Source organism: Triturus cristatus, chromosome 2_1, assembly GCF_964204655.1.
Source record: "Triturus cristatus chromosome 2_1, aTriCri1.1, whole genome shotgun sequence".
Classification (NCBI taxonomy): Eukaryota; Metazoa; Chordata; class Amphibia; order Caudata; family Salamandridae; genus Triturus; species Triturus cristatus.
The window spans coordinates 192,962,401-192,987,270 of NC_140581.1; the positions used below are offsets into that span (position 1 = coordinate 192,962,401).

General features: G+C 46.8%; 1 protein-coding gene across 2 annotated transcripts in view; it reads left to right on the forward strand.

Annotated features, from left to right (window-relative positions):
- Positions 1-24,870, forward strand: part of MAPK4 (mitogen-activated protein kinase 4) — a 423,340-nt gene that overhangs the window by 330,822 nt on the left and 67,648 nt on the right. For both annotated transcript variants that reach the window (XM_085629761.1, XM_085629753.1), the window contains one exon: positions 20,541-20,702. In XM_085629761.1, the coding sequence (XP_085485887.1) occupies positions 20,541-20,702 (162 nt within the window). The remainder of the gene's footprint in view (positions 1-20,540; positions 20,703-24,870) is intronic.

Here is a 24,870-nt window from a genome sequence, read left to right on the forward strand (position 1 = left end):
GAGGCATGCAGCACTGTGTGGAATGCAGCAGTGTGCGGCGTGCAGCAGTGTGCTGCGTGCAGCAGTGTGCTGCGTGCAGCAGTGTCGTGCAGCATGCAGCAGTGAGTAATGCAGCAGTGTGCAGAAGTGTGTGGCGTGCAGCAGTGTGCGGCGTGCAGCAGTGTGTGCCGTGCAGCAGTGTTTCGTGTAGCAGTGTGCGGCGTGCTGCAGTGTGTGGCGTGCAGCAGCATGCAGCAGTGTGCGGCGTGCAGCAGTGTGCGGCGTGCAGCAGTGTGTGCCGTACAGCAGTGTTTCGTGTAGCAGTGTGCGGCGTGCTGCAGTGTGTGGCGTGCAGCGGCATGCAGCAGTGTGCGGCGTGCAGCAGTGTGCGGCGTGCAGCAGTGTGCGGCATGCAGCAGTGTGAGGCGTGCAGCAGTGTGTGGCGTGCAGCAGTGTGTGGCATGCAGCAGTGTGTGGCGTGCAGCAGTGTGTGGCGTGCAGCAGTGTTTCGTGTAGCAGTGTGAGGCGTGCAGCAGTGTGCGGCGTGCAGCAGTGTGCGGCGTGCAGCAGTGTGTAATGCAGCAGTGTGTAATGCACGCAGCAGTGTGTGGCGTGCAGTAGTGTGCGGCGTGCAGCAGTGTGCGGCGTGCGGCAGTGTGTGGCGTGCAGCAGTGTGTGGCGTGCAGCAGTGTGTGGCGTGGTTTGTAAACACCAAGAAAACGGACATCAAAGGAAGGGTACGAGGAAACGAGCATATGGGGTGTGAGTTATAACGAAAGTTAATTGTTGTAAGAGGGGATGCAGGAAGTGAGGCCGAGCGCGCTCTGGCGAAAGCAGTCTGCTGCTTTCAAGTCCGATGCCAGATGCCAGCTTCGCGCTTGAATGCCTCACATGCACTGGCCATAAACCGCATTCCTAAGGTCTTGTCCCCCTTACTAAATCTCTCTGAATGCGTGAGGCGGCGCACGCGTAGGAAGTAGCTGGTGGCAAATGGAATGCACGTGGTTGTGCGCGTAACCGCCACCCAATCTGCCTGGGAAGCCTTTGAGAGCATTTTCTGAAGCCCCTACATAAGTCTCGCTGCGCGATCGCTTATGCGATAGCCAGGCGAGACCTAAAAACTAACCGCTGTAGATATTGTTCTGCTCTCAGAGTCTAACACTTCTATTGCCATGACAGCGGATCCATTTCAGACAACGTACCACAAACAGTTAATGAGTGCCCTATTTGTCCTTCACTTCCTCATTCCAATGTTCCAGAACACAGGAGTGTCGAACAACCAATCACCGCGCCCCCTTGGCTCAAAGGAAGGATGTGCCCAAAGTAGTTCTACAAATGAATGCCCTTTCCTTAAAGTAAACCACAGTCACACAGTGCCTCATTTATAGCTACTCGACACAGCAGAGCTCTCCACGTCAGGTTTCAGTTGCTATTCGAATCCTGGTTTTATTCTTTGATACTTGTAGTTATGGTTTTCTATTATAAATGCAGGAAACTAAGGCTCAGAAAATGGACCAGTGTAAGCAATACCCGGATTACCAGTAACTCCAGGAGTGCGAAAAGGCCGGCCCATTATCGGTTGGACCGTGAGGGCTATACAGGGCATTAAAGGCCGGCTCCAGCGTTCAGCTCAGGCCTTTAACAAGGGAGTGGGTTTTTAATGGCCGGTATAGCCCGCTATGGATGGCTATAAGGCTATTAGAACATTCCCCCACTGAGGGCAGAATGTTTGAACAAATAAAACAGGCCTCATGGAGCCCAAAGGAGTTGAAAATCCCAGCGTTCTAATAAGCATTGAAGAATTACAGGGAGACATGGTAAATCCAGCTTAGTTTCTCCTAGAAATTTCAATTTTTTTGCAAGCTTCACTTCATTTTTCAGCAGCTGAATTCTCTGTGTGAAAATAAAGAGATCTGTGGTGTTCCTGTAGATCTCATAAATCCAGTGTGTCCAGTAACAAAGTTACAATCCATATCACGATTAAGAGTCCTCTCATAATGAAGGTCTAAATCTCAAAGAATGAAAAGAAAAAATGGAGGGTCAGAGCAAGATGGCTGCCGACTGGACATTGAATTACTTCAGGAATTGGGAAAGAAAGAACACAGATCTATAAGGCTTAGGGCCAGCATGGTGAGCGGCGTGGTCTTGCAGTTGTAGATGAATCAGAGATCCCTGGTTGATCTAAGTGATCCTGCCACCGTAGGACTGACTGGTGGCGAAATGGAGTGCCATCTGTGGGTACACACCCTTATATTTCCAAAACCCTAAGCCTTTTTATGATTAACCCTAACCCAAACTCCAGTATGGAATCTGACAAAGCCCTTTAGGGCTTATTTATGAGAGGCTTGCGCCGCAGGAGCATCAATGTTTTTGATGCTCCGGTGGCGCAAGCCTTCAATCACATCTATGAAGCAACGCAATATCACTCTGCGTGGCTTTTTACATGTCCTCATAGATATGGAGTAAAACAAAGCATCGCAAGTTGCTGCCTTGCCTTACTCTGCTCAAGGAGGGATTCCATGGGCGTTGCAGTGTTTTTTCCTATGCAACACCCATGGGTTTTGACTCTGTCTTGGATTTACTTAATCATGTAACCCTGGGGCCGTGCCAAAATCTTACACCTCCCCAGAGCAGGCGTAACGAGAACTATTTTTATTTCTCCTTGTTCTTTCCTCTATTTATGTGTGTTGTATGCTGCAGCACACATAGAAAAACGAAAACGCCTCTCTGGATTGTTTTTGTGCATAGAGGTGCCCCTGCACAAAAACAATCCTGGCTGCAACAGAGGCACCCTTGCACCATGGTGCAAGGGTGCCTATGTTGGCACTAGACAACAAATTGTGTGCCAGCGCTGGGGGAAAGGACAGGAATGCAGTGCATTACTGCCATTTCACATTGGTGCAGGGCTGCGCAGCAAGAAGACTTGTGGTGTTGCCCTACACCAATTCCTCGTAGATAAGGCTCTCAGTCTTTTGCTTTCAGTTGCGCCTTCAGGGCAGCATCAGGCTTTGTGGGTTCCTTGAAGATAAATTTACAAGCCAAACTCTAGCCTTAGAATGTCTGTGGTAAATTCAAAAATAATAGATAGACATTTTCTAATCTAACTTCAGTCCTCAAACCTTTTGAGAAGGTTAACATTTCCCCATGTTTTTTTAAAAAGGGTTGAAAAGTTGTCCTTCTGTATACTGTAATTGCGGCTGCTAAGGCAAAATATTAGAAATACCCATGTGCTGTCAGTGTTCTGTTTAGTTTTGCGGTGATCCTGGTGATCTTAGACAACTGCAAGTCAGCAACTCTCTTAACAATATTATGGGGCTGAGTTGGAGGTTTGCGTAGAGGGTACTCCTTCTAGCCTTTGGTCCGCTCACCTGATTTAGAGGTGGGCAGACAACTGGATTAACGCTGACAGAGGAAAATTTAATCGGTCTGTATACACCTTCCTCTGTCTGCCCTATTTAGAGTGGATTGTCAGGTGCCTTATTTTTTACTGTCTGCCAGTGAGGGCCAGTAAAAAAAGTAAAATTACGCACACACAATGGGAGGAGACTCCCTTGGTGTGGGGGGTCATTAGTTTCAAAAACAAACCCCACTTTTTTTTAAATATCTAAATCCTTGTTGAGAAAAGTTTGATGGCCAGCCATCATGTTTGACAGAGCCATCTGTCAGACTTTTCCTACAGTGACAGGAACTGCTATGATGGTGGTTCCTGCCAATGTATAGAGATTTCTACAGGGCCGGCAGACATCTATAAATTTGGCAGGAGGACTAAAGTCAGGGTGGCGATGTAAAGTTCTTAGTCATCCTGTTAACCTTTACAGGAATTCTTTTTGGGTTGGGTTGAGCTTCAGGTAGGCTTGTCTGCCAGCTCTGGCTGATGTATAGGCAGTGTTTGAGGCTTTGGATGCCAGAAGCAGACAAGACTTTCAAGTGGAGTTGCATATCAGCAGCATATTGGCGAATCTCGATGCTGTTATCTGTGAGAGGTAGAGCACCAAGTTGCTCAATGAAGATTTGAAGAAGATAGGAGACAGTATGAAATCCTGAGGGTACTCTGCTGATGATACAGATTTTTGATTGCCTCGATGCTCCCATGTAAACAAACTGGTGTCGAAAGTAAGGGCAGGAGGCGAACTAGTAAAGTATATTGCCAGTGAGACCCATTTGATACTCCGGGGTGTCTATGAGGGATGGTCGACTGTGTCGATAGCCGCCAAGACGTCCAGCAGGATTAGGTGGCAGGTGTCATCTTCATCTGTGGTTGGGAGGGCATCCCTGTGATGCACAACATAGCAATCTTCATGCAGCTGCATGATCTGAAGCCAGACTCATAGTCATGCAGGAGATGGCTAGCATTAATGTGATTTTGGGGTTGAGCATAGACTTTTTCAATGGTCTTGCCCATGAATGATCGGTGAATGATGGGCTGGTAGTTGGCGAGGTCACCAGGGTCTAGGATAGGTGTTCATAGGAATGGGTGGATCTGGCCTATCTTGAGAGCTTTAGTGAAGATTCCTTAAGTGAGGGAGGCTTTGACAATAGGCAGTAGATGTAAGCGAGTGTCCAGAGAGAGAGTTTTGATGAAAGGTGAGTGTAAGACATAATCTTCGTAAGAAGTGGCTTTGTGGAAGTGGAATATGCTGTTAAAATCTCAAAGAAATAGGACTTTGAAGGATGACCTTTTTGGGATTCTAAAGGAAGGGCTGGGTGTAAGATAAGAATCAGGAATAGTATGCATAGAGGGGCGTTCAGTCATCTCTCTACATCCATTGGTCTATTCAAGTGACATTCACTTTATGCTTCCACCCACCACAGCCTACAGCATTGGACAAAGATTCAGCCCATTCTCTTTACTGTGAATGAGGGCATCTGTATCTTGCACACATACACATCCACCTAAAAAATCGTCTACTACGGTGGCAGGGCTGTTTTCATTTCATGTTTTGTTTTTATTATTTTTTCTCTGAGTAATTCTTTGATCACTTTTTATTTTTGTAAACACATGCACGCCAGATCTAAAAAGTGGTATTTTTACTTTTTGTTACTTTTGCCAATTTAATGTCTAATGCAGATGTTTGCAAAAAAAAGAAACACATAAAAATGCATTCTTGAGACGGATACAGATATTACCCTTTGCCAATGCTTCTTTTAAGTCAGTATATACTCAGTGTTTATCTAACTAGATATAAAGAGCTGATAGAAATGACAGGATTAGACAGATCCATATCTTTAACTCTTAATCATTTCCACTAAAAAAGCACCTTTGTTTCTAAACTTTATGACTCACAGAATTCCAGGTGGCCCACCCCACCAACAAAGCTATTTACCACTGATGTTCCTTCAGCAAGTTATAGATAGTGACAGTAAAGAATATCAAAGACTAAGTTGTCTGTAAGTGAGAAGGAAACCCCAGTGGAACCCGTTCCTTTGATATAATCACTCACAGAACCGAGGGAACACGCCATCTGATGGCTTAAAAGATGTGAGGCATAATAACTTGGAGTACCTGGAATAAAATCAGGGAGTGCTCCATGTATGAACAAGCATGGGCATAGACAATAGGTCTCGCCTTTGGGGCCTTATAAGTGTTTAGCCAGAGCTATTGACTTTGCCAATGTCTTTAAGCTGTGCTGTAGAGAAGAGTGGCTGCTGTGCAGCTTGCTGAAAAGTTTTAATAAAAAAGTGTCAGAAGCATTTTTGTTACCTTATATATGACCAAGAAGGCATTATGTACAACTGAACGACCATATTAAAAAAAAGTATTTACAATAAAAAATGTCCTCAGTTTGGCTTTTGTTCTTGCAATGCTGGCAACTTGTTTCTGCCAATTCCAATGGTTGTTTGTCAAAGCTTTTTTTTGAGGGGGCATAAACAATCGGAGGGTGAAGGTTGGGAACTAGTACCTGTATTATAACACTAGCAGTGGCCAGACGCTAGGGTAAAATCAACAGATGCCAGATTCGGAGAGCAGGCTGAGGTGGTAGTGGTGGTGGTGGTGGTGACTGGTGCGGAGACGATGCTGAGGTGATGCTGAATGATACTCGGGTCTTGCTGAGTGATGATGATGTGGTGATGTACTAGTGCAAAGGCGATGCTGAGTGATACTGATGTGGTGCTGAGTGATGCTTTGGTGGTGCTGAGTGAAGCTGTGGTGGCGCTGAGTGATGCTGTGGTGGTGCTGAGTGATGCTGTGGTGGCACTGAGTGATGTTGTGGTGGTGCTGAGTGAAATTGTTGTGGCGCTGAGTGATGCTGTGGTGGCCCTGAGTGATGATCTGGTGGCCTTGAGTGATGCTGTGGTGGTGCGGAGTGATGCTGTGGTGGTGCTGAGTGATGCTGTGGTGGTGCTGAGTGATGCTGTGGTGGTGCTGAGTGATGCTGTGGTGGTGCTGATTGATGCTGTGGTGGTGCTGAGTAATGCTGTGGTGGCCCTGAGTGATGCTGTGGTGGTGCTGAGTGATGCTGTGGTGGTGCTGAGTGATGCTGTGGTGGTGCTGAGTGATGCTGTGGTGGTGCTGAGTAATGCTGTGGTGGCCCTGAGTGTTGCTGTGGTGGCCCTGAGTGTTGCTGTGGTGGTGCTGAGTGATGCTGTGGTGGTGCTGAGTGAGGCTGTGGTGGTGCTGAGTGATGCTGTGGTGGCGCTGAGTTCGTTACACTGTGCTTAAAAACTGTTCAAGTTTGCGCTATAATTATGCGGGACAGGCAAGCAGGTGTGGCCTAATGTAATGTAATCGGACAGCATCAGGTGAAAGCACTACGTATTCACAGCTCAGGGAGTGCTTCTTCGTTTGACAAATCTTCCAATATCACACCCATTGCGGCTAGGGCTGCGGATGTCAGAACTGGGTAACTAGGTTAGAATCTCGGCTCAGGCGCAGCATCTTGTGATTCCGTGCAAATCGCTTTGTTACACTGTGCTTAAAAACCGTTGTGTAAGGGGAGCTGATTTCCATGTGAAGCGCTATAATGCCCTTGATTCAAGTTTGCGCCATAATTATGTGGGACAGGCAAGCGGGTGTGGCCTAATGTAATGTAATCAGACAATATCAGGTGAAAGCACTACGTATTCACAGCTCAGGGAGTGCATCTTCTTATGACAAATCTCCTAATATCACACCCGTTGCGACTAGGGCTGCGGATGTTAGAACTGGGTAACTAGGTTAGAATCTGGGCTCAGGCGCAGCATCTTGTGATTCTGTGCAAATCACTTTGTTACACTGTGCTTAAAAACTGTTGTGTAAGGGGAGTTGATTTCTGTGTGAAGCGCTATAATGTCCATGGTTCAAGTTTGCCCTATAATTATGCGGGACAGGCAAGCGGGTGTGGCCTAATGTAATGTAATCGGACAATATCAGGTGAAAGCACTACGTATTCACAGCTCAGGGAGTGCTTCTTCTTATGACAAATCTCCTAATATCACATCTGTTGTGGCTAGGGCTGCAGATGTTAGAACTGGGTAAGTAGGTTAGAATCTCGGCTCAGGCGCAGCATCTTGTGATTCCGTGCAAATCGCTTAGTTACACTGTGCTTAAAAACTGTTGTGTAAGGGGAGCTGATTTCCGTGTGAAGCGCTATAATGCCCTTGGTTCAAGTTTGTGCTATAATTATGCGGGACGGGCAAGAGGGTGTGGCCTAATGTAATGTTATCGGACAATATCAGGTGAAAGCACTAAACCCGGGAGTTGTGTGCGCGCGCACTAAAAGGAAATTTAAAAAAAACATGCGAGTTGTGCGCGCGCGCAGAGGGAAAAGTGGAAGCAGCTGCAGCGTCCCGCGAGTGTAAGGGTGCCCGCGAGCGAGAGAGGAAAGCCGCATGGCGCAGCCAGATGGCGGCTGTGCATGTGTCCGTGCGCGTAACCGTAAGCTTTAGGCCACAAGCAAAAGCTTGTGGTCGGATTTCTGAAACCCACTCACTAAATGTCTCGCCAAGCCAGCGCATGCGCTAGCTCAGGCGAGACCTAAAAAGGAACTTTAATCAGTTTGAATAAAGGGTAGGATTGATGTCTGTGAAGCAAGAAATGTGCACCTATCAGCTTAAGAATTGAAGAAGATACAATACACAAGAGCTGTACTCACGTACCAAGGGTCCAGAAATGGACTGAAGGCTGTCTGCTTGACAGTGGCGTAGCTAGGGGGGGGGGGGGGGGTGGGCGGTGGGGGCGGTCCGCCCCAGGCGTCACTATTTTGGGGGCGGCGGCCTTTGTAGTTTACTTGGGGACACTCACTGACACTACTGTCAGTCAGTCTAGCTACGCCTCTGGCTTTACTGCAGCTAAACAGGAAATTAATTTGAAATAATAATGAAGGAATGCGGATTAATACATTATTTTCCATCCATGCCTTCCTGCCTCCCCGAGCGCCTGACAATATTGAAAAGACAGGAACCTCAGCGATGCGGCGGTCTCTCGGGCGCGCAGGAGGCAGCAACGCTTTTATGCAGCAGCAAGCTACACCGCAGTGGAGGCTGGGGAAAAGGCCTGCGCGGGAAAGTGCAGAGGGAGCGGTATTAAGTGCAGGAAGGTGGACTTTATTTTACTCTGTGCATACTGTAAATGGCGGCAGGAGCGGCATTCGGAAGCATAGCGGTGCCACGCGGCTTTAAGACGCACCACCACACTGAGACTGACTAGGGGGCCTGGGATTAAATCCGGATGTGACCGCCGTAGTGCCTCGTCAAGACCTGAAGGAAGAGGAAGTGAGGTAGGTCAAATTCGGCGGGGAACTTAAATCTGAGTCTGAGTCAACTCAAGTGACAGTCCTCAGTGCGCTGCTGACTGTCTGCACAATAGAATACATTTATGAAAACCCCCGGAGCTGCCAGAAGGGCGACCAGATCAAGACCACTGGTCTAGACCAGTGTCAGTGACTGATTCATTTCTGTCACAGAGACACTCACGGCCGCCACGCATCAGTGGCATCAACATCGTGGTGATGATGATCGCGGGCACAAAGTGGTGCGGCCGGGTGGGGGATGAGTCAGTGACTCAGTCTGGGGAGAAAACTGGCGAGTGGCGAGTGCATCATGCAGCCACTATTCGAAGCCCTGTGCAGCATGCCACGGCCGCCGGACGGACCAGAAGGAACCAGCAGATAGTCTGAACAGTTCATTAAGTGTGTGTTACTTTGGCCAATGCGTGCAGAGCCGTTACTGACTTTGCTGTACACAGTTTATTGTAACTTGTGTCAGCGCCGCCGCGAGGGGCACGCACAGTGTCTGATCTAATAACATTGGGCTGGTGCTAGTAACTCGCTTCATGTCTCTTATTTATATGCCATTCTTTGCGGTTTTTATTATATGTTTCACAGACGCATGTTTTAAACATGCTAATTATGTGATTGGCAAATGTCAACCACATGTTCCAGAGACTAGTAACGACATACATAATATATACACAAAAAGCAAGCCCTGCACATGCTAGTGACATACTGAACAGTGCTGGTGCCATCAGCATATTGCACTGATGCTAGTGAAGTATTGTGCACTACATGCGTTAGTGATGTGCTCTCCAGACACTAGTGCTGTACTGCACTCGGCAGATACCAGCAGGGTGCTGTGGGGTGTCAGTAACAATTTTAGCTCATTCTAGTTATATACCTTATGGATGCTAGTGACGAACCGGGCCTGGCTTGATTTCACACACACTACATTGGGCTGGCTGGACTGAGCTCTGCACCAGACACCAACGTTGCAGGCTATCAGCAGTCTGTGCTGCGCACTCTGACGCCTCTGCCCCAGGGTCAAGAGAGCCTCTCCCTGTAGCACCACTGAGGCCACTAACTTGGGAAAAACTTTTTTTTTTTTTTTTTTTTTTTTTTGAAAACCTTTATTTCGAAATTCAGGACACAGCTATTCAGCCGACAGCCCGAAGGTTCGGCAGCATTGCAAGTTAGATACAGTAATGCGTCCCGGATACAGTACGAAGAGTAATGCAAAGGTCCAATTTTAAACAAACACAGAAAAAACACACAACAAACCCCAGCAAGGCAGAACATTGAAATCCCATGGCGAAAGCCCCCAGGGGAGGCAGGACCCCACTCATCTACTAAGTATAAGACTGTGTGCGGAGGAAGAAGGGGAACAGCAGAGGCCCAGAACGGGTACCAAAACCAAACTGTGCTGGAAGGTAGGTCAGGGGGAAAGCTGTTCCTCGGGAGGTTCCAGATCCGGGGCAAGACATATTCCCCCCCTGTATTGGTTCCACCGCCCCCAGATGGCATGCCACTTCCGGGGACGACCTCTAGAGCAGTAGACCGTCTTCTCCCTAAACATGCTCCAATCCATGTTCTCCTTCCACGCGGTCAGTGTAGGGGGACCCGAGGAGCCCCATAATCGCGCGATATCCCTTTTAGCTACCATGTTACCCAGAGTCACCCATTGGGTCTGTGCCTCATCGAGATCAGTGGGCCCCCAAACGTTCAGGAGGCAACACCGCGCCTCCGGCTGTACCACAATGCCCGTCACCTCCCCCATAACTGCATGGACTCTCCTCCAGAACTCCACAATGACACCACATTCCCAAATGATGTGCAGGAAAGTACCCACCATACCACATCCCCTTCTGCACAGGCCATCCTCCGAGAATCCCATGTGGACCAGCCTTGGCCCCGTAACATACACCCGGTGCAGTATTTTAAGCTGCACCAGCCTCAGACGCGACGGGATCGCAACCTCCTTAGGCGAAGAAACCGCTGACTGCCAGTCCTCATTATCCAACTCGAGGCCATCCCTGGTCCACTGTTCTCTCAGCCCCAATAGCAAGTCTGCCCGGACGTTTATCAACTTCTTATATATGAGCGAAATCGTGCTCTCGGGCATATGACCATCAAGGACTCGGTCCTCAAGGGGAGAGGACTCCGGCACCTTCTCACCCTCCACTAGGACTGATCGGAGGGCGTGACGCAGCTGGATATACCTAAAATACTCCGAAGGCCCTAGCTCAAACTCAGTCTGCAACTCCTCGAAAGACTTCACCCTCCCCTTATGCAGCACATCCCCCACCTTGGATATACCTATCAGATCCCACTTATCAAAGCCCTTCGTATGCCAGAGTCTTCCCAACCTTTCCGATTCAAACAATGGGGTAGCGAGGGTTAGCCTGTCCTTCCAGCCCAGCGAGTCGGTCGCCATCTTCCATACGCGCACCGCCACACCTGTGGGCCCCGTGAGGGACGAGTCTAGGGACCGCGAGTACAACGCCCTGTAGTAGTTGCCGCCGCGCAGCAGCCACCTATCCATGGCATACCCAGGGCTGAGGGCAGGGCCGTAAAACCCATGGTTGATCGCACTCAACTGCGTGGCCCAGTAGTACCGTCGGATGTCTGGGAGCGCAATGCCCCCATCGTACCATGGGAGCGTCAACTTTGAAATAGCTATTCGCGGCCGCCCATCCCACAGCAACGTCCTTTGGAGGCCTTCGACCTCCCGAAAGTATTTGGCCGGTACCCAGTCCAAGGTGTTCTGGAGGGCGTAGAGGAAGCGGGGAAGAGACATCATTTTGAACAGGGCCGCACGCCCAACCAGGGAGAGCGGCAGCCTCCGCCAACCTTCAACATCTCGCCTCAAGCGTGCCAAGGGGGGGAGCAGGTTCCTCTCATAGCGCACAACAGGATCCATGGATATAAAAATCCCCAAATACACAAAACCTTGCTGGGCAACCTGTATCGAACATGTTCTAGGGATCGGTGGGACCTCGCCACTAAGAACGTACAAGTACGATTTGCCCCAATTAATCATAAGCCCCGAGTTCCTACCGAACGATGCGAGTACGTCACAGACCACTATAAGTGACTTCTTTGGTGAGGCAAGATACAACAGGATATCGTCGGCATAAAGCGAAATACGGTCCTCGTGATCAGGCGACCACCGAAGGCCCCGTATATCCGGGTGCCAACGTATCCACGCAGCCAACGGTTCAAGGGCGAGGGCGAACAACAGAGGCGACAGGGGGCAGCCCTGCCGAGTACCCCTTCCAAGCTGAAACGGAGCAGATGCCCGACCATTCACCACAACATTCGCTAGTGGCACCTCGTACAGCAACCGGACCCAACTCACAAACCCGCGACCGAAACCAAACTTGGCCAGCACGGCCCATAAATATGCCCACTCCACCGTGTCAAAGGCCATCGTGGCATCGAGAGATGCCACAACAGCCGGTTCACGCAGCGTGCCCGCCCTGGCGATGACGCCATGAAGACGCCTAAGGTTCAATGCTGTGTTTCGGTGCGGGATAAAGCCAGATTGATCCGGGTGGACCAGATCGCCAAGTACCCTAATCAGACGGGTAGCCAGGAGTTTGGCCAGAATTTTCGGCTCAGCGTTGAGGAGTGAAATGGGCCGATAAGAGGCGCATCTATCTCGGGGTTTACCCTCTTTGTGTATGACCACGATCGACGCCAGCCGCTGATCCAACGGAAGGATCCCATCTCCCCGCGCCTCCAAAAACATGGCGCGCAGGTGAGGGGCGACCCTATCCGGGAACAGTTTGTATAGATCGATCGGCAGTCCGTTCGGTCCAGAGGCCTTACCCGAATTCAACGCGCGAATCGCCCCCGCCACCTCGTCAACCGTGATGTCGCCATCCAAATCGTCCCTATCTATGTCAGAGAGGCAGGGCAACTCGATATCACGGAGGAGATCAGACGAGTCTTCGGGCGGCCTGTCCGACACAGAGGAATAAACCCTATGAAAATACTCCGCGAGACACTCCACAATCCCTTCAGGTTCCACAATCGCCTCTCCCCCCTCTCCAATCAACTCTGGCACCACTCTATTGACCCGTTCCTTCCTGTCCAGCCACGCCAGGAGTTTCCCTGCCTTATCTCCAACATCATACAGACGGCCCTGTTGTTCCCTGCTGAGGGTCTTGGCGGCGTCCGTCACCAGGTCCCTATACTCCGCCTGCTTCAAGCAAAGCTCATGCAATGAGGACTCTGTGACCTCCTCCTCCATATCCCCCTCAAGGGCCGCAATCTCCTCCTCCACTTGCCGCACTTCGCAATCCCTCCGATTCTTGGCAGTCACCACCAGGGAGAGAGCCTCCCCCCGAAGCACGGTCTTAAAAGCTTCCCACAGCGAGATCGCCGAGTCCACGGATCCCAGATTGTCCTTAAAGTAATTATCTACCTTCTTTACCAGGGCGCTGCGCATCTTGGGGTCTCGGAAATACCAAGGGTTAATGGGGGCCACCCTCCCTCCTCCCACCCGACCGAGATCCAGCCGGATCCACACTGGCGAGTGATCAGAGATACCACGTGCCATGTGCCTCGCCTCGGATATCAACGAGGCATGTGCGGCCAGAGTGAGCAGGTAGTCAATCCTGGAGAGGCTACCATGCGCCCCGGAGTGAAACGTGTATTGACTCTGTGTGGGGTGCCGAAGCCTCCAGCAGTCTATCAGGCCAAACGTGTCTAGGAGGTCTGGAAGCCATTTCTGAGCCCCCCCTGTGTCCCTGGGCGGGTATCTATCCAGCAGTCCGGAACCCACCGCGTTGAAATCCCCTCCCACTACCAGCATGCCCCCCGGGAGAGTCAGCAAAGCCCTGCCCAATTCAGCAAATGTGGCGGCCTGCAGGGCCGGCGGGACATAGACAGAAACCAAAACCAAAGTCCTTCCTTCCCACCGCCCCGCCACCGCCACAAACCTCCCCCTATCGTCAACAATGGTGGAGTCCACCTCAAAAGGCAGCGACGCTCTAATGAGGATGCCCACACCCCTGGACCCAGAAGAGAATCCCGAGTGTGCAATGAATTTATACCCCTTCCTATTCAGGGCATAGCACGTATTGCCTATGAGGTGCGTCGCCTGCAGCAGTACAACGTCTGGCATGGAGCGTTTCAGAAATTGCAGAACAATCCCCCTCTTAATGCGATCCCCCAAACCATTAACATTCCAGCTTATAACACTTAGGCCTCTACCCCCCATCCTCAAACGGAAAGAGGCCCACCCCACACCCGAGGCGCCACCATGGAACAGCCCTGAGGATAATCATCATGCCTTGCAGAAATAAACCCCCCAGCAACAAACTCAAACTCCCCATAACTCCCCCCACCCTGCACCCCTGCTGCAGCTTAAAAAGCCCCCCCAACTTGCAGTGTGCCTGTCGCCCTACAAAAAGGAAAAATCTACAAAAAGTACCCTAAGGGAGGAAAAGAGCACCCCTCGTCCTCCCGCAACCCTCCACAGTTACTGCACTCTGTTCAATCTTCAAATATGGTCAAATCAAGTCAGGCCGGCTTTGAGTTATCAGCCCAGTCCATCCCGGCCGCTGTCTCCATGCTCAGCTGTGTCGTCCCCGGTCCGTCGCCGGGGCAAAGCGTCCAGCCATTCGTCGGCCATAACAGGAGAGTCAAAAAAGAATGTCCGATCTTCATGCACCACCCGTAGTCTGGCGGGGAAAAGCATGGCATACTTTAGGTCCCGCTCCCGAAGCCTTCGCTTCACCCCCAGGAAGCTCTGTCGCTGTCTCTGCACCTGCTGGGTAAAGTCCGGATAAAAATTCACCGACGCATTCTGGAAGGGGACTGGGCCCGTCACCCTCGAAGCTTGCAGGATAGCGTCCCGATCTCGAAAATGAAAGAGCCGGGCGACAATCGGCCGCGGCGGAGCACCCGCCTTGGGCCGTCCGCCCGGCACCCTATGGGCCCTTTCCACCACAAAAAAGTTTCCAAGTCCCTTAGGCTTCAGATGATTAAGGACCAAATCTTCCACAAGCAGGTCCGCCGAAGCCTCATCCGAGGACTCCGGGACCCCGATTACGCGCACGTTGTTGCGCCTGGACCGGCTCTCGAAGTCCTCCAGCCGGCGGGCGGCGAGGTCACTCTCGGCCCTCAGCTTCCGGACCTCGTTCTGCAGGTCCGCAACCTCATCAGTGAGGCCCGTGGTCTTGTGGTCCAGGTCCTTAACGCGTTCGTTTGTCTTGCCCAGGTCCGAGCGGATCAAGTTGACATCCACCAGGATGGCGTCCACCTTATGCGCCAGGGCCTCGAATTGCCTCCCCATCGAGGTCTGCATCCCATCAAACTTGGGAAAAACTTGACTAATGTCTGCCTTGCGGCTGGTCGCCTTGCGACTGCCTTGTGCCCCGAGAGAGAGCCACTTCCGGTGCCCCTGCCTTGCTATGGACGCCAGCAGCACTAAATTGAGACCACACAGAGAGCAGCACTGGAGCCATTCTGGCTCATTCAGCGTTTCCCACTCTCTGGTAAGGTTGCTAAATACTGCCATACTGGTCATTTGTTCATGTTGATTTAAAGCTTAAACATGACAAAATTATAAAAAAAAACATTGTCTTCATAAAGTTTATACATTTTACAATGGGCTTTGTCTTTATTTACTTTAATTATGAGACAGTTATCTTTAACATCGCAGCTTCAGAACACTGCAAAGTATGCACTGATGAGGTAAAAAATCTCGGCTTTTTGTATGACCCCGAGCCAGGACAATACAATACTGATCATGCCAGTAAAAGCAACAGATTAGTGGTAACCCTATAGTGACTGGTACAGTAGGACCTTCCTGGGATCTACTGTAGTAACAGCGAGCAATAGTGAAGGCAATAATCTAAACAGGCCAGTCCAACCCTGGTCAGGCTCAGGTTCTTCTTAATGGCGGGAGGGTGAATGTGCACACTGAGCAGCATTTGCTGCTGCTTTTGGGCCAGTTCAAGCCTGGTTGGAGCTTCTTATTATTGTGGTGGGAAGAAGGCTTTAAATTACATTTTTGTCAGAGGGTGTCTCTGAGTGTCACTTAACACCAAGTACGATAATGTGGCCCATCCATAGCTGCTTCCTGTTGTGTGTTTCATGTGAATTGTAACACTGTGAAACCTGACTTGTTAATCCCAGACACTTTGTATGCTGAGATTAATAGTTTTCTCTTTTCCTATCAGAATGAATGCACATACAATATCCACAGTACAAAATGCACCTAGTTATGAAAAGCAGATGTGCTGTGATCAATAGGAAGTGAAAATGTAAAATAAAAATGTGATACTTGTATAGAGCACTACTCACCCGCAAGGGTCTCAAGGCGCTTGTACGAATACCGCTGTGGAACCCATCCTGGCTTTCCCTGTGAGGCGTCCACTCCTGGGCTCCCCCAAGGTGGAGGCCAGGTATCCTTAGCGTTGTGGGGGCCGTTGTGGAGATTAAGCAAGCTATTGCCCAGAGTTGCAGAGTGGGACTCCATGATTGGAAGAGGCACTGAGGCGAGAATTATCAGGTCCGTGGAATTTTTGAGCCCAAGACCCGCCGAGGCAGGGAATTGAACCCTGGTCCCGGGCTAGACCTCTGCATCAGGGTCTGCCGCTCTAATCATTGAGCCACACTTCTCCACTTCATTGAGCTACACTTCTCCACTGTGCAAGTGCAGTGCAGCAGTTTAAAGATCTTTTTCGAGTTTTTCACAGCTCAAAAGGGTATAATTTGTAATGTTTATTCATTTCCATGGACTTCATTGCTAGGTTTTGCTCACGAGAAATTGTCACTCATAGTGGTTGAAATGTCACTCATAATTGCACTGCAATTTAAAAAATGTCACACATAGCAATCTGAAACCTTAGCTGTGGAACCTAAAACTCTGTGTTAGAAGTTTTACGTAGGGCCCTGTGCAGTAGACTCGAAATGATCAAAACTTTTTGGCGCTTCCTTTCAGGATTCAAATTCCAAAGAACCTTAAATGTAGGATTCTGGATATGCAGACCCTTGTCAGTGCTTAATGATCATCACTTGTAGCATGTCTTTTTCATTGCTTTGATTTAATGTCATGAGACAGACTGTGTTCCCTCTATTGTAGAATGTAAAACCATACAAACAATTGTCTTTAGATTTCACTTCTTAAAGTCATTACATTGTAAGGCAACCTTTCTCTTTGCTTTAACTGATCTGATTAGATTTATTTACAGGCCCTGTCTTTAGGTTCCACAACATACAGCTTACAGTTAGTCGATTAGAGAATTGTGATAGGGATCCTTGAAACAATTACAGAAAATTGGCTTTTTCCTTCCAACGTTGGCAGATTTTTGTCCCCATCACTAATCCCAGGTCGGTCAACCAGGGGTTCTGGCAAGGCCCTACATATTCATTTTAAAAAAAACATTTTAGTATCCGATCATTCATCCAATTGTACACCTTGCGCGTCACTATGGCGGTAATTAGGGTAGATACTGGTAGCCTACACATTATCTTTTTTCAGGGACACCCAAACAATTAATTAGCGCAATCTGGTTTTAAAATAGTGAATACCTGTACAGTCATTTTATGGTGCTCTTTTTTTATTTAATAAATAGAATACTTTTTTGTCTCAAACAATGTAATATTGACCTAAACACTGAGCCATTGTCAGATTTAGTTAATTATGGGTTAATTTCACATGCCAGACAATGCCCATGTTTCCCCCATTACGCCTGATAAACCACAGTTTTCTCTTTAACGTTCAATAATGCCTGCCTCAGAAGGTTGTCACCCAGCTATACCCTCTCCTATCATTCAGTGGTAAATCTGTATAAATCTGATACACACCCCTATACGAATTAAATGAGCTTCATCTCAAATAATGGATTCAAATTAAAGACGCTTTCTTACTCAAAGAGATTTGAGGGAAACATAACTTTTATTTCCAATAATATTTGTACATCCTGTGCTTAACAAAACTTCTAATTTTATTAAATGGATGCTTCTTGGTGTTTTCAGTACCCCGTCTTCAGGATTGATAGAGCGCTTACAGCACTCTAAATTATATGGGTGCACTATACTCTTGGTTCAAACGCACTCACATGTATTTTCATTGTTTGCAGTGTTTTACGATTATTAAGATACATTTAATCAACGTTATCTTCACATTGAAATGTAGGGTGCGTATTCAAGTAGGATTTTACATGTATTAGAAACATTCATAATTCCTGTATATGTAATGTGCAGGATGAAATTATATTCGTGCAATGTAACCATGTTTAGTTTAAATTGCCTGAATCGTAGGCCCAATTTGTAAAGTTGTTGACAGTTTCGATTCTCCTTGGCCGCTCAAAACATTAATTAAATGAATCTCTTTTGTACTCGAAAATAGCGTGTTCTCATCCTACTGCAGAAGCAGGAATTCAGCCTTGTTATTCTTAGATTTAACGAGATACCCAGAATGTCTTTGATGAAGACTGGAAGGCAAGAAGGGAGGACTCCTTTCGTGCCTGGCCTGACAGGGAACCAAGGCCACTGGAAGACGAAGAAGAATTAATTAAAGCTACTTGAAAGTTACTGAAATGATACAATAGAGAGGTTTACCACATGGTTCCTTGGGGGCTGAACTTTGTCTGTTTTAATATGATGCACAGGGGCAGAGACTGGGGACTTCTGCTGATTCTCGGAGGAGAAGGAGCATCTTAGAGCGCGCTCCATAGACTTAAGCTAGGAAACCCATTTGACGTGAGTACTTCTTAGGAAGTCAATACGTGCTGACACCTTTGGGAAATGATATAAGAGAAATAGGTAGGACCCTCATTTAGAGAGCAGTGTAGGGAAAGATATTTTTCTTTGTTTTGTTTTCCTCCCAGATGAAAAGAGAACTCAACTCAGCCTCTATTCTTTGCTGTGTATTGATTTTGGAGTTCATCATATTATGCCTTTTATGCTGCATGAACTATATTCGTAAAATTGGCTCTGTATTGATTTTCATGTATCTGTATACTCTTATACTCAGATGTGTTTATATACAATTATTTTTGGCCTTATAATAAATCCACAAAATTGGAATTTGGAGTCTGTGGTCCTTTAGAGTATGACTAAATTTAAAAGTATAACCATGACTTGTTTTACTCCCCTCCACCACTTTTAGCAAGCAAATAAAAGACCATCAGTCGTAACTTAGTAGAATAATTAGGGAAGACCAATTTGGAGTAATCAGGATCTAAAATGCTTCTAGCAACTCTGTACATATAAAGTAGCAAAGAAAATATATTTTAGCATCCAAATTTTGATTTCTTCGTTCTGAGCAAAACATCCATCCAAAGGATAAAGGCTTTACAAACCAAAGAGTGATCTGGAGGTGGTTGGCAGCACAAGCAGTTTCATGGGCTTATTGCCACCTCTCCCAGGTCACATGTCTTTGGATTCACTGTCATTGATAGTGCTTCAGTCCTTCTTTGCTCCATTGAGTTTTCACACACTGTAGTTCATCCGGTTGACTCCCTCTTGTGGAACTTCCTACAGAGTTAAACTTGCAATGTCAAGAATTTGGTGCATTCATGATTAAGGAGAAATGCTTTGAAGCAGGTTCACAAAGACGAGAGGCGTGGTGAGCTAAAACCACTAAATACAAATGCTGACTAGTATAAGGGGCCTTCTTTGACTTATAGTTTGGTGAAATCCCTCATGATTTCTAAAGCCCATGTGCAGCCATTCCACTTATAGATGCTTATACGAGACCCAGTTGGACAGCACGTCCAAGTGTCTACAAGCAGGACCATGGTATGTGGTCTGCAGCCTTGCCAGACTGCATAGGGCCTGCATTACCAATTTGATAGGTGCCTATTTCAGCATATGTTTGTATGGCCATGGCGCAATTGAGCAGATCCAGCGAAATCACACTCCCCTCTGATACTGCTGATGTCTAGTCCTGCTCTGAACTCTTCATCACTTCGTTTATAGATAATGCTTCGTGTTTTGCCCACTGCAGTATGTTTATTTATCGTTACATTAGCTTGCAACCAAGTATTAAAATGTAGAACACCATATGTGCTTGTTTCTTTACAATTATTGGTGCCAAAATATGTAACTTGGCAACATTAATAAGTCATGAATTAAACACAGGAAGTAAAAGCGAAGCAAAAACTAATTTTGTCATGTTGACGAAAATCCAATTGCACAAAACCCATGATGCACCTAATAGAATAATAAACCTGGTAGACAGTCTAGTTTATTAGTTTCAAAAGGTTTCTGCGGATCCAGCTGCTGAGATATGGGTTTTGGAGACAAAGTGAATTACTATGGAGAGCAACTTCTCTTGTAACTTGGAAACTACTTGATATTTTATTTTCCTGCTTGTATAGAGTCAAGTGTCCAAAACTATCCAAAACACACTGTGTCACAATGTGATCCACTGAAAAACATTTTGAACTGGTTAAGCGAGATCTATTTAAATGTTTACAGATGCTTCAATTTTTCATTTTATTTCTTTATTGGCCATGCAGTGTAGCAGGAATTTCTTGCAGCAATCCTCGGTCAACATTGCCAGAAATCTCCATATTATCAGACACACCAAGTTCCAAAGCCTGTGCATGTATATTATCTCTGATGGTATGGAGTGATCTTGTGACCTTAATGAAAGTACTGGGGAATGCACGGGTGACAATATTCAAAGTGCTTCATGGAAAGGTATCATGTGATCCACTTGCATAGAGGGAATGAGAACATGGTAGTTAAGTGGCATCAAAGTCATTTGCTTTAGATGCCCTGAATGTGTTTCTTAGAAGCTGGTGTTCATGGGGATTGTTTCTTTTATTCTGCATAGGAAATACCAGATTCACAAGGCACTAATATAACTATGACATCTCTAATTAGTTGTGCTTTCTTCCATAGGCGGTCATGAGCTGGAACAAATGCAGTTGATTTTAGAGACGATCCCTGTTGTCCGTCAAGAGGACAAAGAAGAACTTTGCAAAGTCATGCCAGCTTTCATCAGCACATCATGGGCAGTGAAGAAGCCTTTGAGGAAATTGCTTCCCGAAGTAAATGGAGAAGGTACATGAGCATTCAGTATCATGATATTGGAGGATGACATACTTCTACCCCTTGGCAAGGTGTTTTGTGCCCCAACACAATACACGCTGAAGTGTCTTAGCTGTTTGGTTTTAGAAGAGAAATAAAACATGCATGCATACATGTATGTGTGTGGCATTTGCGTAGTGCAAACCTAGCAGAAAGGCAACAGAGCACTATACAAGGGTGAATATATAGTTTAAAAGCGACTGGAGAGTTAGCTGGCTCTGGAAGGTGAAGTAGACTGTTACTGCATCATGATTTAGTTAACTTTCAACAGGTGTATCTTCAACTCTTTCTGAAATTGAGGCACACAGTTACTCAAAGTGGTATGGTGCTAATTAACTCAGAAGAAAGAAGAATATGGATGGGGATTTCTCACGTCTTTAAATCTTGTTTAATATTAAGAGGGTTCTCTATCGGATAGAATTAAAGTGGCATTTGCATTCAAGTTATAATAACGATGTATAAGAAAAATGGGCAGCCCTTATGTACCTGTTTTATCCAAGGTAGTTTCAATTAGTATTGCTTAACTCATTGCAGCTGGAGATTAATTAGTGATGATTAAGTCTCATTCTCAGGATTTTACATCCTTCCTAACAACACTACGAGCTACTCACATAGCCTTGAACTGAATTCTGCACTTCACTGGAAACCAGTAAGTTTGTCAGAGAAGTGTACCTATTTCAGAAAGTTGCAATCAAAAACCAGTAAAGAATTTGATGGCAAAGTTCTTGTTGAAGGAACGTATCTGTGTGGCTTTTAATGCAGGCTTACACATTGAAATCTTGGTTAGGCAATATTTACATTTGTGGCTGTGGTCATTTGTCTACTAATTATTATGTGAATTTTTTTGTTTGTTCTAAACATTAATCAATAAATTAAAATAGAGTTTATGGCAGTAATAGGTATTTGGTATATCCAAAGATTGCCTGTTTAACTTGATCCTGCAAAGGATCTTCTCTGCTGCTAAGAATAGCTCCCCTCCATCTCTGTGCACAATGTGAGGATCACTAGGTGACATGGTGATGCTTACAGCTAAGAATAGCTATGTTAGCGATGCCTATGGATCCATCGTTCTAGGTCTCGACGTAGATCTTTGATTGTTTCTACCTCCTCTAACATCCAGGATCCTAAGACTAAATGTATTCTTTATCATTCAATGTGCCAATTGCTAACATGTGTACTGGCTCCCCTTATGGCATATAGCACTCAAGCTAAACTAAACTAAAATAAACCTTGTTTTTACACAATAAGAGGAGCACGAACAGGATTATGTTTCCCCATTACTTAAATCTAAGTGTGCCATTCTAACCCAAAAAACATGTTTTCAATATTCAGTATTTCCAAAGTGGAATACAAAAAATAGAAAGATACAGGGGCATATTTACATGAGCTTATCGCCACCAGAACATCACTTTTTGTAACGTTCTGGTGGCGATAAGCCCTTTGCCTTATTTACAAGGCGGCATTAGCTACTTAATGTCGCTTAGCGCCGCCTTGTGAATAAGGACCCCTTTCATGCAGCACTTAGCGTGAAAGGGACGGGCAATGGGTGTTGCGGTGGACGTTCCGCCGCAACACCCATTGTTTTTTGACGCTGCCCCTTATTTACAAGGGTGGCGTAAATATGGAGCAGCGCCAAAACTACGACCAGGGAAAACCTGGTCTTAACCTGGCGAAACAAGGAGAAATGTTTAATTTCTCTTCGTTTTTGCTGTTTCTATGTGTGCTGCATTCTGCAGCACACGTAGAAACAGCAAATTGTCGCTAGTGATTGTTCATGTGTAGTAAGGTGTCCCTTCCTGCACATAAACAATCACTGACAAATGACGAGTTGCAACTTCATTAACTGCGTAAAGCAGCACACATTGAAGTTACAAATTGCCATTAAGGATTGTTTATGTGCTGAAAGGGACACCTTCCTACACATGAACAATCATTCCCTGCAATGCAGGCACCCCCGTACTATTGTGCGAGGGTGCCTGCATTAGCACCAGGAAGCTACATTTTGCACCAGCACTATGGGAAAATAGGGTATGCGCCGCATTCTTGGAAATACAGTGCATCCCCCTCATTAGATAACAGTTGGAGCGTGGAATAAGCAATCTTGGCTTAACGCCACGCTCCAACAGTTTCCTTGTAAATATGCCCCACAGTGTTTGATCCTGATCCTAATCAGAGTGGCAGTGTGTGCGAAATCCATCTGTTTAAAGATACACAATGCACAATGAAATACAGAGTTTCAAAGATTGCTGTGTTTATGCTTTCAGATTGTTGTTAACCCCTCAAAAACTGGAGTGTTTTTAAAAAAAGACTCCAGTCAGAAGCCTATTAGTTAAAAAATTACTCCTTTATTTTTTTGTCTCTACAAGATCCTTTCAAATAGAATGAAATTTGCAGTGTGTTACTTGTGATATGAGAAAATGCAGAACGTTGATTGTGTGAGGAAATCTTTTGAGGATTAATTCTCCCTATATTTAATCTGCATATGAGAGGAGAAACCACTACCATGGAGCCAAACGCTGTCTTCTAGAACTGCATCCTGCTATTGAAGTTAAAGTAAAGGAAAGTTTCAGAACTTGCAGTTTATAAACATGATGGGGATCTATGATTTCCCTTGGATGTTACATGTTTTGCTTTTTTGTGCATGATTCAGCATCAAGTGTCCTCCAGGTAGATTTTCAACTTAGACAATCTGTTAAACAAAATTGAACATCTGGTTTTCACTAGACCTCATCTAAGGACTACAGTGAACATTTTACAATAGCACAGTCCAGTTTCAACCTTATTTAACATTTTGGCTGCATGAGGTTTTGTGCAAAAGATACATATAAATCCTTAAACACAGAAAGGAACATGAAATAAACATTTGGCAAAGAAAGGCAGCCAAAGAACAAACAGAAGCAAGAGAATACATAAGCTGGTGGTGGTTTATACATTTTAATGAACAGTATGCGTGTCTTTTGGAAGGGTTGCAGTACAAGATGAGATGGATGGAACATGTGTTTGAAATAAATAGAATTTAGAATCATACATCCATATAAGATATCATTCAAACATAGAGGAGAGAATCAAAAAGGAAAGTAGAAGGCATGTCCTGCTCTTAGGTCCTTCTTTATTTGTGACTGCAAGGACACTGGTCATACAGTAGGAACAGGTCATATTGTGGTCACTCAGGTCATGTATGACTCTCAGACAGTGGGTATCTGCATTGTTTTATTAAAGTAAAGTTGCAGAGTTCAAGTGAGTATGATACGGAATAAGGGGATGGGGAAAGGAAAAAGAGTACTCTCAGCTGGGTCTTTAACAGTGTGTTTAGCAGGGTCAGTTTCCGCACTGGGCCCTTCCAGGAGAACTCCTTTCTCTCAGGCTCCTGGTTCCCGGTGTCCTGGTTCTTTGCCGTCCCAGAAGAAGAAGAGCGGTGGTTTAAGTCCCTCAAAATAAACAGACAGAGAAAAGGTCAGGTGCCTGTATGGCTAGCGTAATCTAAGGGTCAACCGTCACCTTCACCCAGGGTGCTTTCACTTCAGTGTTGCAGACTCTTTACCACGAGTAGCAATCACTTACTTTAGTGCCTTGTTTCGCCCACACCTCCGTAGTGCTTTGTGTCCATGCACATGCATAACAAGTGCCCTCAAAACCCTAGTGGTGCCCTTTCCTCCACCTTCGTAGGGAAAAGAGGTTAAGAAACGGAGGGCCGAGGCTGGGGGAGTCCCGCCACCCTGCTCTCCTTCTGGCCGTTTTTGACTTGAGCGTAGTGCCTCCGGGCGCTGTCCTGCTGCTCTCCGCTGACCTGCTCTCCTCGCAGCTCCTGCTCTGGTCCTCGCAGCCTCCTGTGTCCTCTGGTCTTGACTGTAGCCGTTCCTCCGTATTCTTTCTCGTTCCTGCCTCCTCGTGGTCCTCGGCGTCTTCCTCCTTTTCTCCTCTCTCCCGGCTGTGTCTTTCCGCCCTTCCACACCGCGTTACTTCTGTTGTTGAAGCTGGAACGCTGACCCCCTCTTCCAGATGTCCTACTCCCGCCGCCATATTGGAAATCCCGCCGGCGGACACCGCGGAATTACACTGCCTTCCCCCTGTGTATGGACGATCGGGCCATACAGACACTGGGCATCGAGACAAAAAGTCCACATTTCCTTGGGCCTTTCCG